Source organism: Vipera berus (genome assembly GCF_964194415.1).
Source record: "Vipera berus genome assembly, chromosome: 2".
In the NCBI taxonomy this organism is placed as follows: Eukaryota; Metazoa; Chordata; class Lepidosauria; order Squamata; family Viperidae; genus Vipera; species Vipera berus.
In genome coordinates this window covers 263,818,479-263,835,231 of record NC_138203.1, presented here as the reverse complement: position 1 = coordinate 263,835,231, position 16,753 = coordinate 263,818,479, and the positions used below count along the sequence as shown (strand labels likewise).

The following is a 16,753-nucleotide window of genomic DNA, read 5'->3' as shown; positions in this document are numbered from 1 at the left end:
CGTGTGAGTTCCGGCACCTTTTTCTTTTACAAAAAAAGGCACTGGATGGAACAAACGGCGGACCTTTCAAATCTATTTTTATTTTTTATTTTTATTCCATTTATATCCCGCCCTTCTCCGAAGACTCAGGGCGGCTTACAAGCTTAGCAGTAGCCTTCATTCTATGTATATGCCTGCTTGTTAGGGCTTTCACACACACACCCCAAGCGGCATTATTACAAAGTCAGCTTATTGCCCCCCAACAATCTGGGTCCTCATTTTACCTACCTCGGAAGGATGGAAGGCTGAGTCAACCTTGAGCCTGGTGGGATGCGAACCTGCACTAATTGCAGGCAGCTGGTGTTACTTAAGGAGGCATTAGCCCACTGCTCCACCAAGGCTCGGGAGTAGGGGCCCCGGGAGTAGGGGAAAACCAAGACAGAAAGGGGTAGGGGGAAAGGAGGGTGAGCCTCGATCTCTCTGCCCCTGCCTCCTCCTCCCCCCCTCCCCTCCCTCTCCCCTCCCCTCCCCCCGTTCCTTCACTTGGAGGCGGAGCTGCAAGGGCGAGGACGCCGCTTTGAGGAGGGGCCGCCCTTTCTCCAGGCAAGGACTCTTCGGCAAGCCGCCGCCGCCGCTGCCGCCGCTGATGGGTTCAGCACCTCGGACAGCTCCTAGGCGCGGCGGTGGGCGGGGCCGAGGCGGAAGGAAAAGGCGGGAGAGTCGTGGCCCGGCCCGGCTCCGGGTCCTCCTCCTCCCCCAATACGCAACACGTGCTGCCACCTGGCGCGGGATCGGACGGAGCAAAGAAGCCGGAGCGGCGATCGCAGGAATCTCCTGCGCTTTCCCACCCCATGGAGAGCGCCCCGCGTTTCCCCTAGCTCTTCGGGAGGCTGGCGGCGGAGATGGCGTCTCCGGGAGCGCTGGAGTCCGCTCCTTCCCGAGTGCCAGCCACCAAGGTGGAGCTCACCGTATCCTGCAGGTGAGTGCGGAAGTGGACGCGGAAGGGGAGAAGAGAGCCCCGACCCCCTGATCTGCTAGCCCCATCGCAGGAGGGTTGGCTAGATCTCAACTCACCTTCGTTGGCGGCGGGGGGGGGGGGGGACGGGGGGGGCGGGAAACGATGGAGAGCTACGTTTTTTTCAGCGGGGAAACCTGCGCGAAGACAGTGAAAACTGCGATCGGGAGAAGCCCGGGGTGTTTTTGTACGGAAAGCGTACCGTGAATATCCCACTGGGTGTGTGGGATGTGGAACATAGTGTGCAAGTGGGTCTTTAAACACTCAATACATTTCATGATTGGGGAATGCGTCCGGCTGGGGTGTGACACTATTATATTAGTCTGCTTACTGTCCAGCGGGGTGCAACCAGGGTTGTGAGTGCTGCACATCAACCAGAGTTTCTTTTCTTTGGCATTTTTGTGTGCATGTACATCATTTGCTGTCACTCTCTTCTGCGCTTATTATACATTTGTTCACTTCCCTGTACTTTTTTTCAAAACAGTGTTCATCTTCCATTTGGCAGTGGCCAGTTTGTGTGTATTTATGTTCTTTGAGTATTTGAGATTTAGATGTGTTCTTTCCATTAGTTGCCTGTCGTGAATATCATTGCAGGCACTCATGTTTTCCATTTTGTACAGCTGTTTCATACAGGTAAAATGTCATGCACTTGAATCATAGGGCTGGGATAAATCAAAATATCACAGTTTCCATCTTGTCCCTAACAAGAAGAATTGTTCTTTACTAATGAAGATCTAACTACAGTCAGGGCTTCTTTGCTTTTTTACAAATTTCAAGTCTATCTTGTTTAACTTCAGTCTGGTATGTTAACATATACAGGTTTTTTTTAGAATGTGATCTATACAGAGTTCCATGTAAAGTTCTGAATTTAATTCCCGAAGGCATGTTCAATAAGTTTGGCAAAATCCTGTAATTCCTTCATAGAAAAAAAACATGTTTCTATCCCTCATGATGAAAAGTTTTGAAACATATGTTAGCTTTTGTGAGAAGCCCAGAAGAAATCAGAGACAAATAGAATTTCCAGTAGCCAAAACTTCAAAACGCCAATACGGTGTTGCCCTTCGCTTCTTTCTTTCTTTCTTTCTTTCTTTCTTTCTTTCTTTCTTTCTTTCTTTCTTTCTTTCTTTCTTTCTTTCTTTCTTCTTCATGTGTAAGCGTTGTTGCCTCCCGGTATTCATGTTTAAACGCTGTTGCCTTCAGTCAGTACCCATGAATAGAACCTCATTGAATGTCAGCTTGCACATTTGTCACAAATTAAGCATGGAAATTATCTCTGGCATTTACGGTTTGTTCATTTTGCCAACCTACCCAACTCGGACAAATTATTATTATTCTGATAGCTTAATAGAAGGTTTTATATGGGTTGCAGAAGTCTATATGTGCTATCCCAAAGCCTCACCACTTGGATTCACACGAGACGTTGGGTAGTTTTGTACTGTGGGATGTTGGGACACGTATTTGGGAAGAAGATGAGGGAGAGTTGTGCCTTTTTTGCCCCTTGTGGGCTCCGAGGGTAGGAAGCTGGGGCTAAGTAGATTGGGACAGCTGAGGGAGCTTAGCTGCAGGGAGAGAAGGCCTGTACCGCAGCAATGCTGTAAGCGAATCGTTCTTGGCCCCTGGAGGCTGGGTTTAAAAATAGATCTGAATGGATAGAGAACAGAAGCCTTCGGTCAGGGAGAGGAGAGTAGTTCCCATCAACAATAAGCACCGGCCGTTTTGGTAGGAAAAGAGCAGGAATCTCTGTCCCATAAGGAATAGAAGGATGTGTGGCTCTCAACGCCACAAGACCAAGGGCTGTTAGTCTTGTGGCCCTGCCACAGGACTTGTCAGTGCCACAAGGCTTGTCACCTTGGCCAAGTCTGCCAGGGAGGAAGCATAAAGCCGAGAATATGGTGCCGAGGGAGGTAAGTACACAGAAAATCTTATTAGTCAAGGGAGGTAAAAGTTGGCCTTCGTAATTTAGCAGCTTTGTCCTGCCCTTCTTCTCTTGACTATCCCGAGGACATTTCTTTGGCCACAGGATGTTGCCCTCGCCATTGTAGGCTGGATTCAAAAGGATCCTTCAGGCACAACTATATTTTCGTATTTCAGCTGTAATACTTTGAGGTTCCTGGGTTTCTCTCCTAAGGGGTGTTTTCAGGAAAATGCAGGTAGTCTTCGGCTTACAACAGTTGGTTTAGTGACCGTTCAAAGTTACAACAGCACTGAAAAAAGTGACCTACGACCGTTTTTCACACTTACAACCATTGCAGCATCCCCACGGTCACGTGATCAAAATTCAGATGCTTGGCCATTGACTCATATTTATGATGGTTGCAGTGTCCCGGGATCAACTTTTACAACCTTCTGACAAGCAAAGTCAATGAAGAAGCCAGATTCACTTAACAACTGTGTTACTAACTTAACAACTACAATGATTCACTTACTAGCAATTGTGGCAAGATAGGTTATAAAATGGGGCAAAATTCACTTAACAAATGTCTCACTTAACAACGTAAATTTTGGGCTCACTTATGGTCGTAAGTCGAGGATGGCCTATAATGTGCATCATTTGGACCAAGCAGGGGGCAAAGGGAGACGTAAGGATGGCAAACAAAGAAGAAAACTCACCAACTTGACTTCAAAGATGGGTCTACTGTAGAGTAGTACAGTAAGTCAGTCCTCAATTTACAACCATTCGTTTAGTAACTGTTTGAGGTTATGATGGCACTGAAAAAGTGACTTACAGCCCGCTCTCGAACTTACAACTGTCATACCTTCCCATTGTCACGTCACCAAAATTCAGGTACTTGGCAACTGATTCATATTTATGACAGTGCAGCATCCTGGGGTCATGTTAGCAACAGAAATTCTGGCCCCAATCGTGGTCATAAGTTGAGGACAATCTGTTCTGTACAATAGACCCATCCATGAAGTCAGATTCAAGTTCATGTTTAGATTCAGTTAAACTTAGATTAGAATCTGGTGTCTTTTAGACAGGTTAATCCGCAATTCCTGCTGTTGCAGCAGCACAGCCACTGACCCTCAAGTGAAATTAGGCTAGAAGAGAGAGAAAATTCAAAAATCCTCCTTAACTATGAAGCTCTGTGGCAACCTTGGTCCAGTCGCTCCCTCAAAACGAATAGGCCACAGCTCCTGTCCTGAATGTTCCCAAAGACAAGAAAAATGGGTATGAATCCTCTGAATGTTGTAATTTTGGGGAAGGGAACTCCCAGCACAGAGATTAGGATCAGAGCCATTTTTTTTCCCTCAGGAAGACAGCATGGGAAGAAATGGTGACATTCCCCCTTCCCTTTTTATTGTTATTTGTTATTAAATATACAGGCCGCCCATCTTACCACCAGGTAATCCAGGGGTCTTCAAACTTGGCCCTTTTATGCCTTGTGAACTTCAACTCCCAGAATTCCTCAGCCAGCCTGGCTAAGGAATTCTGGGAGTTGAAGTTCACAAGGCATAAAAGGGCCAAGTTTGAAGACCCCTGAGGTAACCCTTCCCTGACTTTTATAATTCTCTCTCATTGTGACTCCTCCCCAATTTTTCTTTGTTATTTCGGGTTGTTGGGTTTTTTTTTTACATAAATTGCACATTAAATGCAAAGAAGTGTTTAAGGTCACTTCTCATTCTGAATTCATGATATGTTTAGGTTCTTACATGATTAGCGCAGTTGCTGAATTAACCCATTTTCTGTTCCACACTATACATTGGACAGTCATTTGTCCCACATGCCAAACCCTTTACAGTAACGTTCTTGTTGTGTGAAAGCAGCTAGCAAAGTCTTTAACAGGCCATATTAAGTGTATTCTACAAATTCAGTCAATATTTAGGAATAGATTTAATTTACCACATGTTTTGACATTTCATCCAGACTACAAGGTGTCCTTTTTCCTGACTCTGGAAAGGCAAAGACCACAACCACACTGTCTTGCTAGGGTTGAATTCCCCATCCAGGCCATTCCAGCCTCCAGGCCCCGAACCTGCATCTGAACAGTATTACTTGCTCTGCACGGGGTAGAGATATTTAATTGGGTATCATTAGCATATTGATGATATCAAACTCCAAGCTGACGGTGGATGACCTCTCCCAGTGGCTTAATATACTGTAGACGTTAAATACAAGACGTGAGAAATATGAGGCACCCGCATAACGGAGGCCTGGTGTTGAATCTCTGCTTACACACACACACACACACACACACACACACCCCGCCCCACCACCGAACACCAACTAATACCAGCCCTGAAGGGAGGAGGAGGAGAACCACTGCAAACCATGCCTCCCACTTGCATCCCACAGAGCTGTGTGTGTGTGTGTGTTGCGCGGTGTCACTGTGCATACCACGGAGACTTACTCCAATGATAAATACTGTAGCAGCCTTTTAAACAGAGCCTGCTTCCTGTCAGTCATTTTTGCTTAATCCCCTGGGCTGAGCAAGTGTGATGGAAGTCAGATTTTTAGCTCCCCTTTGCAGAACGGCGAAAAGTCTTTGGGCTGTCCTTGTGCTTCAGAGGGAAGCTGTCGGGTGGAAGCGCCTTGTGGCTTCCTTGCGGTTGAGGTCCGAAAGCAGGAGGGCGGGAATGGCAAGGTTTGCAAAGGAGAAGACGCAGCCGTACATCTGCCGGAGTTTCCGCAGATGTTCTGCTTCGAGCTTTCTCTTTCTTTGGTTATGCCTTGAAGGGATTAACCCACCGCAGCGATTGTTGCAGGATGGAACGCTGCTTTTATATAGGACAATTGCAGCGAGACGATTTTTTTTTTGCTCAAAAATTGGAAAACAGTCCACGCTGTTCACCTCGGAGGAATGGCTGGTGAAGATGATGGAACTTACGGAGATGTCTAAATTCTTTGATAAGAAGAAGAAAAAAATACATTTACGGTCGACTGGAAATCCTTTTTACAGTTTTTTTTGCACAAAACAGAATTAAATGCATTAATGGAGAATAAAAAAGAGTGAGCTTTTTTTGTAATCATATAAACTTTGTAATCAGATAAACTTTGCAACTGTACTTATATTTGCTGCAAAGAAAATCAGAAGCGTCTTCTCTGAATTTCTCTTTATTCTTTCTTTCTGCACTTTTGCTTTTTTCTCTCTCTCTCTCTTTCTTTTCTGCTTTTACTCATTACACGTAGCCTTTGACTTAGGACCACGAATGGGAGCAGAATTTCTGCTGCTAAGCAAGGCGGTTGTTAACTCAGTTGTGCCCGATTTTACAGCCTTCTCTGCCATGGTTGCTAAGCGAGTCTTTGCAGCCGTTAAGCGAACCACAGGGTCACTAAGCAAAACGGTCATAACCGAAAAAGGGTCATCGATCACTTTTTTCCAGTGCCGTTGTAATTTTGAATGGTCACTAAACGGATGATTGTAAGTCGAGGATTATCTGTAAGAGCCAAGCTTTCTCTCCTTTTCCTGCCCGAAATAAAAGGAGAAAACGATAATGGCAGAGATGAAGAAGCCAAAGGATTTTGCCCCTGGAGCAGGAGACCAACTGCATCTACAGAGCAGGGGGCCAGTATTGCAATCCAGTGGTTTTGGATGGTGCTTGGCTAAGCCTGGATTACAAGTTTTAGAGTAGGGAGGGCGAACCCAGGACACCCGTGTCAGAGGTGACACACCACGATGTTTTGGGTGACACACCAGCGTTCACCAACACCCAACAATTATTTCTAAAAGCACACCCCATCGCTTTCGGAGACCGCAGAGGCAGGGCGACAATGGGATGTGTTCTTGTATAGCTTCTGGACTCTTTGACAGTTAGGTGAGAGGGCCACGCTTTCGCAACACCTCCAGAGCCACCAAAAGTCGTGCAAAAAAAGGGGCACGCTTTTGCACGAATGTTTGGAGGCCGTTTGAGAGTCAGGTGTGCTCTCGCACAGCCTCTGGAAGTGACGTGTGAGGGCTGGGCTCTCACATGACCTTCACAGCCTCTGAAAATCATGAAAGAAAGGGTTTTCACGTGTTTTTCGGAGGCTGCAGAGGCCATGGAAGGGCATTCTCCAAAGCCGCTTGAAGAATGAAGACTTTGACATGCGTCAAATAGACCTCAGGTGCCTGTCAATGGAAAGAGGACACTGCCGGAAGGTAATGGTGTGATTCAGCATCAGCCTGTGGATTCGGCAGCTGAGTCGGACAATTCTGAAGAGGAGGAGGAGGAGGGGTTTGGAGAGCCTTTGGTGTCAGAGGAAGGTTCTGATGCACCGTGGAACTCTCAGCCAGGCCCCTCCCATCTTGTTCCTCCTCAGACCCAGTTGTGTGAGCCTGAAAGATTGGAAGAAGATGATCCACAGCTGGCTCTGTTCAGGGACGCTAGGAGCAGGAGGCAATCTAGCAGAACTGAGCAGAGGAAAGCAATGAGGCAACTCAGGAGAAGGCAATAAGAAGCCATGCCTTGAGACTGCTGTTTAAAAGGGGAATGTGTGGGAGGTGCTGGTTGCTGAAGGCAACCGTTTGAAGAGCTTCTGATAAAGCCTTGGTCTGTATTTGTTTAACTTTTGTTTGAACTTTTTCGTTTAGCTTTTGCAAATAAATTTGGTTGGATTAGTTCCAGCCTATTGAATATAAAAGGGGTTGTCCCTGACATTCCAACAGGGCGGTCGTAGGCTGGAACAGAACAGGTAAGCGGCATGCAATGGATCCTAGGGATCATAGACAATTGGATTGGTGTTTTTTAAAAAAATAAATAAATAAATGGATATGTAAAGAATTCTTTTTCTTTTGTTGGAGCAGAGAAGTCAAGTTTCTGAATTTTTGACATGCCCAGTCCATAAAAGTTCATCATCGCTGCCTTTGGCCCTGAAACTGTGACTGCTCTTGCCCTGCAGGGCCAGTTCCCCACTAACACGAAGCCGGCAGAAGTGAGCTTTCTAGGAAGCAAATGGAATAAATAGCTGCCTGACTGCCTCAATAGCGTCAATTCAGCCTTTTCCTCTTGAACTATGATGACTCCAGAAGATGCTGGGCCAATCTCAAAGGTGCTTTCCCCCCCCCCTTCTCATCCAAGGAGCTTCATCGGTTCTGACAGGATGGTGGACCAAAACGTGTTCAAAGAAAACACCAAGAAAGTCCAGTTGCCTTTTTGAAAAGGGGGGGGGGGAAGCCCCTTTGAGACAACCATGACCTGGATGACTGAGAATCTCCATAGACATGCTGAGCTTCTGGGGACCACTTGAGGCCGGTCCACATCACCCTCACCTCATTTCTGAATGTCTTTCATTGTATTTCACTTGTGGTCATATACTTAGCTTCTAAGATGAAAGTTTTTCAAAGGACTGTAAACTCTGTGGGAAGGATCCTGGGGCACGGCAAGAAGACAACCAAGCACGGCAGAGAGGAAACGGGTTGAGGGACGTTGGGTGGCTTTGAACCTCACAACCGTGTGATTCCCATTGACTTTATTGTGCTATGGCTTGTTTGTTGGAATGTGTATAGCAAGAGCTTCTGGTCTTTTTTTTAACCAAATCGGAAGTGCAGAGGACATAGGTAAGAAACTAGTGTTAGATTTTTTTAGGACATACATTCTAGAGTACACTACTAAATTTTTAAAAAGAAGCTTGGGGTCACCACATATGGATTTGGGGTGTGGGAGGAATGCGAGCCACATTTCAGTGCTGATGCTCAAAATAAATTCCTGAGCTCAACTTAATTACAAACACACACACACTTCTTTTGCATTAGGCTCCAACTGGGGGAGCTCCCGTTAATTCTTTTTTTTTAAAAAAGAACAAATGTTCTTACAGTCTTGTCCTAGATATCATGAGGCCTAGCAACCTGTACATGAAAATAATATCTTTTTCTTTGTTGGACCTCTAGTTCTAAGTAATAAGTAAAGGTGTTTCTAGTTATTGGACCTCTGCATTTGTGCTGCCTCTTGCATAGAAAAAAAGAGAGAAGTTCCTAGTTATTTATTATTTCATTTACGTCTTATTTTATTTACATCCAGTCTTTATTGTCAGATTGTTGGGGGCAATTAAGCTGACTTTGTAATAATGCCGCTTGGGGGGGGTGAAAGCCCTAATAAGCAGGCATATACATAGAACGAAGGCTACTGCTAAGCTTGTAAGCCGCCCTGAGTCTTCGGAGAAGGGCGGGATATAAATGGAATTAAAATAAAAAAATAAAATAAACTCAAGGCAGCGAAAATATCTAATACTTCTTCCAGCTCCTATTTTCCCCAAAACAACAACCCTGTGAGGTCAGTTGGGCTGCGAGAGAATAAATGGACACCCAGCCAGTTTTGATGTCTAAGTCAGGACTAGAACTCACACTTTCCGGGTTTCTAGCCTGGCGCTATAACTGCTAGATCGAACTGGCTGCCTTATGGTCAGGTAGAAAGTAGAAAGTTATTTATCTTTCTGATAAAGAAGGCTCTGTTTTGGGAATCCAGGGAAGCTGCCAGAATAGATGTGAGCGTTTCACCAGCACTTAAATTGCTGGCAGTTTAAAAGCTCTAAGATGGTGGGTTGGCTCTGCTCTCTTTTCTCCAGTGCAAAGCTGCCACTGGCTGTAGATTTGACTACCTCCTTTAATGGCCTCTTAATCTAGATGTGTTATAATCCTAACAGAAGGAACGTTTGGCCAGAGAACAGACAGAACTCAGACGGGTCAGGGTGATTTTATCGTAGGGGAAATTAATTGGAAACAAGCAAATCCTATGCTTCTTAGACACACACACACACACACACACACACACACACACACACACACACACACACAGCCTTTCTGTATTTGCACACTGGTAATGTCTGCTCTTTCTTTCTACTCTTTGGCTCCTTCATCTTCCCAGGAATCTGTTGGATATGGACACTTTCTCCAAGTCTGATCCTGGTAAGTAGGTTGAGCTGGGAACAACAGTGGCATTGGCACCAAATGATGGATATGTAGGGGAAGCCCCCACCCATCCACCCAAGAATCAAAAGCTGGCATCCTTTGACAGCAACCTTCAATTCATCTCATCGTCCAGCTACCATTAAGAGACAAGAACGTCTCCCCTGATAAGAGTTCAGCCATGTTAATTCCTGTCAGCCCTTTGAGATAGGTCAGAAAATGGACTCCCCACAAGTTTGATTGGGACTATAACAGCATAACAGAATCATGAAAGTCTGACTACATTTTCCCTTCCCTCCCTATTGCAGGCAGTCCTCGACTTACGACCACAATTGAGCCAAAATTTCTGTCGCTAAGTGAGACAGTTGTTAAGATAGTTTTGCCCCGTTCTACGACCTTTCTTGCCACAGTTGTTAAACGAATCGCTGCAGTTGTTCAGTTAGAAAACACGGTTGTTAAGTGAACCTGGCTTCCCCCATTGATTTTGCTTGCCAGAAGGTCGCAAAAGGGGATCCCATGACCCTGGGACACTGCAACCATCATCAATGTGAATCAGTTGCCCAGCATCTGAATTTTGTTCACCTGTCCATGGGGATGCTCAACAGTCGTAAGTGTTAAGGAATTTGTTGTGCAGAGGTCTCCTTGTGCTACCAAGGAGTTGCACAGACAAGGAAGGGTACTGAGAGCAGTAAAAGTCACACAAGAATACACTGAGTTATAAAAACAAAAAGTAGTTTACTTTTGAGGTGGTGTAAGAACAAAAATGCACAGTCAAAAATAAACAGTCCAGGTCATACACAATAGCAACAGTCCAAGGAGTAATCCAAACTACAAAGTCTTCTTACCAGTCCAGAGGTCAATACACAGTTCAGGTTTACAACAGTAGTAAACCAACAGCAGAGCAAAAACAGTAACAGTAGAAAGCAGTGAATTCAGAGAGAGAGAGAAGCTACGTTCCTAGCTTCCTCTTATGGCCATGAGAACACTTACACACCCATTGGCCAATTAACAACTTAAAGCCATAGCATTATGGTTAATATATTTTCAACCCAACATTGTAGGCTAGCACCATATGCCTAACATTCTCCCCTTTGGGTAGAATAATATATAACTCTTACAATCTTATGCACATTCTTTCACAATTAGCATTGTGTTTCACAGCACTTTGTACCTTCGTAAAATGGTCTGCAATATTTACATCAGATGGACAATACTCTAACTGTATTAATTTATCTTTGACACATTGTCTGACATTTAAATAACGAAGATCAGTATGTTTAGATCTTGTTCTTACTGCAGCATTATTAGCCATCTTTATCGCAGCTTGATTGTCCTCATACACAATAAATGGATCATTTACATTTAAACCCATATCTAACAATAATTGTTTGTACACTAGCAGTTCTGTACATAACACTGATAAACATGAAAATTCAGCCTCCATTGTAGATAGGCTTATGTGTTTTTGTCTAATGGACTTAAAGTAGTTGCCCTCAGACTGGGTGCAAACACCTCGTCATAATCCTCAGTAGTTTGGGCAAAACCTTGTGCAACCAAACGTGCCTTATGGGTTATAGTTCCGTCTACACCCTTCTTTATTTTATATATCCATTTACAACCTATAGCTTGCTCACCAGGTGGCAGTTTTGCTTTCACATAAACCTTAAGATTCTGCAAAGACTTCAACTCCCTGTTCATTGCAGCTTTCCATGATGCTTGTTCCTTTTCAGGATACATCCTGATCTCATCATAGTTAGATGGCTCTACACTAACTTGACATACTATACTAGCTTCATAGCGATCAGGTGGATGTCTGATACGCATTGAACGCCAAGGAATTACAGGGCTTTGAATTTCTGTCTCCTTTCCTTCCTCTGATTCATCTATTATCTCCCCTATCTCCTCTTCATCTTTTATATTTACAGGAGATGTATTATCATTACTAGTTACGTTATCAGAGGAGTCCTCAAACACTAGAGGATCAGTATTAACAGTTACTTGCTCTAACCTATCCCAACCAACGTGCTCAAGGAACTTTGCACTAGCACTGTTATATACATTAGTTGTGCCTCGTTCCCAGAAACGATAGGATCTATGGTTAGCTTCATAACCTACAAAGTATAATTGCCTAGCCCTATGTTGGCCTTTACTCCTGAGTTGTGCAGGAATGTGGACCCAAGCTGGGGTGCCAAATGTGTGCAGGTAATCAAGGTTTGGTCTTCTACCATGCCATATTGTATATGGTATTTTACCAGTAGAAGTATTAACAACTATATTCAGAACATGGTTTGCACATTTTGCTGCCTCCCCCCACAGTCTATCTGTTAAGCCTGAATCTCTTAACATGGTTCTAATCATGGCTTGTAATGTTTGCCCACGTCTCTCAACAAATGCATTATGTTGAGGCCTATAGGTGGCTGGACGTTTATGCTCAATGCCAGCTGATTCTAGCATATCAACAAAGCGCTTGTTTGTGAATTCAGTACCATTATCAGTAATTATACACTGAACCTTTCTCTTTGTTTTTCTCTCCACAAACTTCAGCCAGTTTGCAAATTGTTGGAAAGTGTCTGCCTTTGACTTAAGCAGATAACAAAATCCATATCGAGAGTAGTGGTCAAGGATACTCAAAATATAACATGACCCTCCTAAACTTGGCTTCATGGGTCCAATTAAATCAGCAAACACAACTTCCAAAGGAACAGTTGTTTTGAAGCCGTTTAACCTGTTTGCAGGAGTTGCCTCACTCTTTTCCTGACTACAGGCATTGCAATTCAAATACTTACTACATGGCTTCAGTTTAATTCCTTCTACTAACTCAACTGTTTTACATAGTGAGTTAAAGTTTACATGCCCTAACCGCCTATGCAATAAATGTATGCACTCATCATGTGGCTTCTTGTTCTCACATATCGAGTTAGCTTTAACTGTACTAACCTGGTTACTTGTGAGAACGAATAAACCATTTTTCAAATTAGCAGTTACACAGGTTCCATTCCTCTCAATAGTGCATTGCTCCCCTCTGAATGTTACCACAAACCCAACTTTAACCAATTCCCTTACAGATAACAGGTTGGATCTTAGTTTAGGTATATATAACATAGGTAACTGTTCATTAATGCATGGACAATAGGAATTACCTTCACCAGAGGCCTTCATCCTCCAACCGTTTGCTAGTGAAACATATTGGTTGCTGTTTTTCATATTAACAAACCTCTCTTTCTCTTTAGTAATGCATTGTGAAGCCCCACTATCAACAACCCACAATTCATTATTTCTGGATGTTGGTTTACCAGAAATAGCCAAACCAATGCCCTTCTTAGCCTTCCCACTGCTATTCACATTCTGTTTTTTACCCTTTCTACAGAATTTGGCTATATGCCCTCTAGCCCCACAAGAATAACATTTCTTGACGTTGTAAGCAGTGGTGAATTGCTGCTCCTCTTGAGGCTGTGTCTCTCTCAGCTGGTCTCTGTCACGCCTCCTTCTGGACTCTTCAAGCAGTCTCCCAGTAATGTTAGTCAATGTCAGTTCCTCTCTGGTCAGGACTTCCAAAGAAGAAACATACTCATCATAACTCTCATCCAAAGATGACAGAATAATGTAGACCTGATGCAACTGTGTAAGGTGTATATGTGCACCCACACTGTCACGAACATAAAGCCTTCGCAAAACGTCCCAACACCTAGCAGCAGACTCCTCACCACGAATATGGACAAGCTGCTGGTCATTCAGTGTTAGTCCAATAATGCAAAGAGCTTTCTCATTGTTTTGTTTAAAGTCGTCTAACTTCTTTGCATCCTCTTCGTCATCTGGATCCCAAGCAGTAGTATCTGGTGGGTTATTTACAACAGCCCATAGTCCTTCCTTGCGCAAAAGCAAGCAGCATTTTGTGGACCAGGAAACATAGTTTGTCCCATCCAACCGGGTTATCCAGGAGATGCCTGACAACAGTTCCTGTGCCATTTTACACCAAATAGCTAACACAAACTCAGCTAGGAATACTGTGTGTACTAACTCTCAGTACAGGCCTGGGCCCATAACCAGTGTTATGGAATTTATTGTGCAGAGGTCTCCTTGTGCTACCAAAGAGTTGCACAGACAAGGAAGGGCACTGAGAGCAGTAAAAGTCACACACAGAAATACACTGAGTTCTAAAAACAAAAAGTATTTTACTTTGAGGTGGTGTAAAAACAAAAATGCACAGTCAAAAATAAACAGTCCAAGTCATACACAATAGCAACAGTCCAAGGAGTAATCCAAACTACAAAGTCTTCTTACCGGTCCAGAGGTCAATACACAGTTCAGGTTTACAACAGTAGTAAACCAACAGCAGAGCAAAAACAGTAATAGTAGAGATCAGTGAATTCAGAGAGAGAGAGAAGCTACGTTCCTAGCTTCCTCTTATGGCCATGAGAACACTTACACACCCATTGGCCAATTAACTTCTTAAAGTCATAGCATTGTGGTTAATATATTTTCAACCCAACATAGTAGGCTAACACCATATGCCTAACAGTAAGCATGAAAAACGGTCATAAGTCACTTTTTTTCATTGCTGTTGTAACTTCAAACAGTCACTAAATGGATGGTTGTAAGTCAAGGACTACCTACATACCCCTGGCAGTTAGGTGGAGCTGGTGTGAATTTCTTCTTAATGTTCTCTTTGTTTCTTGTAAACATCTCTGCAAAGTTTCCCCAAGATCCTTTCTGTAGCTCCCTACGTTTCCAAGACATCCTTCCCAACTGGATACCCTTGAGATATGTTGGGATTACAATTCCCATCATTTGGGGCAGGGGTAGGCAACCTTGGTTCTTTTATGACTCGTGGACTTCAACTCCCAGAATTCCTGAGCCAGCCATGCTGAGGGGAAAGGGAGAGGTTTCCAAGCTGAGCCATGCTGGCTCAGGAATTCTGGGAGTTGAAGTCCACGAGTCATAAAAGAGCCAAGGTTGCGTACCCCTGATTTGGGGTAATTGGAATTGTAGTTCAATGCATTCAGAAGAGTCCTGGTTGAGGAAAACTGCTCTTGCGGGTGTTCTGTCAAGGTCTGATATTAACCAAGTTACCCTACACAATTGGGAGACTATTGGGAGCATCTCAGTCCCATCACAGGCAGTTGAAGGTGACACATTCACTGAGCTGTGGCCGTTTACTTGGTGAGCCCTTGGGGAGTTGTCTACACTACAGAACTGATCATCTCTGGTCATCATGTCTTCTCAAGTCCCGCACAAGCATGATGATATGTGTTGTGCCAAGGGAGGAAGAAAATTACAAGTTAAATTAAATTTATAATCACAGGGTTACAAAGAAAGCAAAGCAGTTGGCAGGTCTGTAGCGGGGAATAAATCATAAGGAATATTGAGAGGGCAGATTGTGTGTCTCAGAGGGAATGAATGGGAATTATAGTGTTGCTGTGACTCAATGTCAGGGCATAGGCAAATTCCATGCTCCAAATTCATAATTACAGATGGAAATCCAGGAGAGCTGCTGCCAGTCAGTTTGGGATAGGCAACATTTTGGGGCCGGATCTTGAAATATGTGATGGACGTGCTCACAATAGCTGTCTAGAATAGAATAGAATAGAATAGAATAGAATAGAATAGAATAGAATAGAATACAATACAATACAATACAATACAATACAATACAATACAATACAATACAATAAAACAGAATAGAATAGAAATAGAAATAGAAATAGAATGGAATGCAATACAATGTAACACAATAGAATAGAAATAGAATGGAATGCAATACAATGTAACACAGTGTAACACAATAGAATAGAATAGAATAGAATAGAATAGAATAGAATAGAATAGAATAGAATAGAATAGAATAGAAATACAATACAATACAATACAATACAATACAACACAACACAACACAACACAACACAACACTTTATTTGGCCAGGTGTGATTAGACACACAAGGAATTTGTCCCTGGTATAGAAGCTCTCAGTGTACATGCAAAGCATCACAATACTAATCATCATCATCATCATCATCATCATCATCATCATCATACCAATAAGAGGGGGTAGTAAGGAAGATAATAAGAATACTAATAACAGTACTACAGCCATGCTACATGGATAAATATACATAGACATTAGACTACTTCATATTTTCAAAAGCATGCCAGCTTCCTGTTTAAGGTTCCCAGACTTTTAAAAAGTCAGTTGGGCAAATTTTCTCCTGGACATCTCACAGTTCAAGGTGGCTCTGAGCATTTTGATCTTATAGCCTTACCTGTAGTGCACACGGCTATTGAGTGATACTTGGTGACAATTTTTTTATTGGGATTCCCCATTTTATTCATGGATTTTTGAGGGGTCTAAAGCATCGCTGCCCATCTACTTAACCTTGACTTTTAGCACTTTGTAGACTGTCACCACCCCCAGGAAAGTTTAGCACCATTAGTTTGATTATGAGGTTTTACAGAAGCTCATTGGCAAAGCTTTAAGTTACTATAAGCTAAATTCAGCTCCAAGGACTCCTCACCTTTACCCAGGCAACTAAGCTCTGTCAGCAATCTTCCTGTCTTTTGCCCATCATTTTTCTTTTCATTAAAAATATATGTTCAGGAAGCAAGAAATAAAGAGCTGCATAATGGCAGGTGATTGCTGGCAGGAGAAGCAGAGCTAGAAAAATGGCCAGGCAGGTGCTTGACAAAGGCAATCACTTTTAGAAAATGAAGGTAATTCAAATGATCTGAATGGTGGAGTTAGTCAAAGATGCTTTCCTCTAAATGGCAAAGCAACGAAGAGTGCCGTCATTGTTATGATCACAGGACAATCACGTTGCCCAGGGCGATGGATTTATATCCTAGACCTAGATTAGAGCCTCTGAGGGATGATTTTTGGAATGAATCCCTGAAGGTGGAAAGTTTGAAGAAACTCATGAGTGCATTGTTGGCATGCCTTAAGCCTGG

At 43.5% G+C, this 16,753-nt stretch overlaps 2 protein-coding genes across 2 annotated transcripts in view; one reads left to right on the top strand and one right to left on the bottom strand.

Annotated features, from left to right (window-relative positions):
• The window catches only part of TADA3 (transcriptional adaptor 3), a 701,258-nt gene that overhangs the window by 499,286 nt on the left and 185,219 nt on the right, over positions 1-16,753 (bottom strand). The gene's annotated exons all lie outside the window — the stretch shown is intronic.
• CPNE9 (copine family member 9) overlaps positions 836-16,753 on the top strand; it is a 57,966-nt gene continuing 42,048 nt past the window's right edge. Inside the window, exons 1-2 of the mRNA XM_081316408.1 lie at positions 836-958; positions 9,773-9,813. Of these exons, the coding sequence (XP_081172534.1) occupies positions 882-958; positions 9,773-9,813 (118 nt within the window). The 5' untranslated portion in view covers positions 836-881. The remainder of the gene's footprint in view (positions 959-9,772; positions 9,814-16,753) is intronic.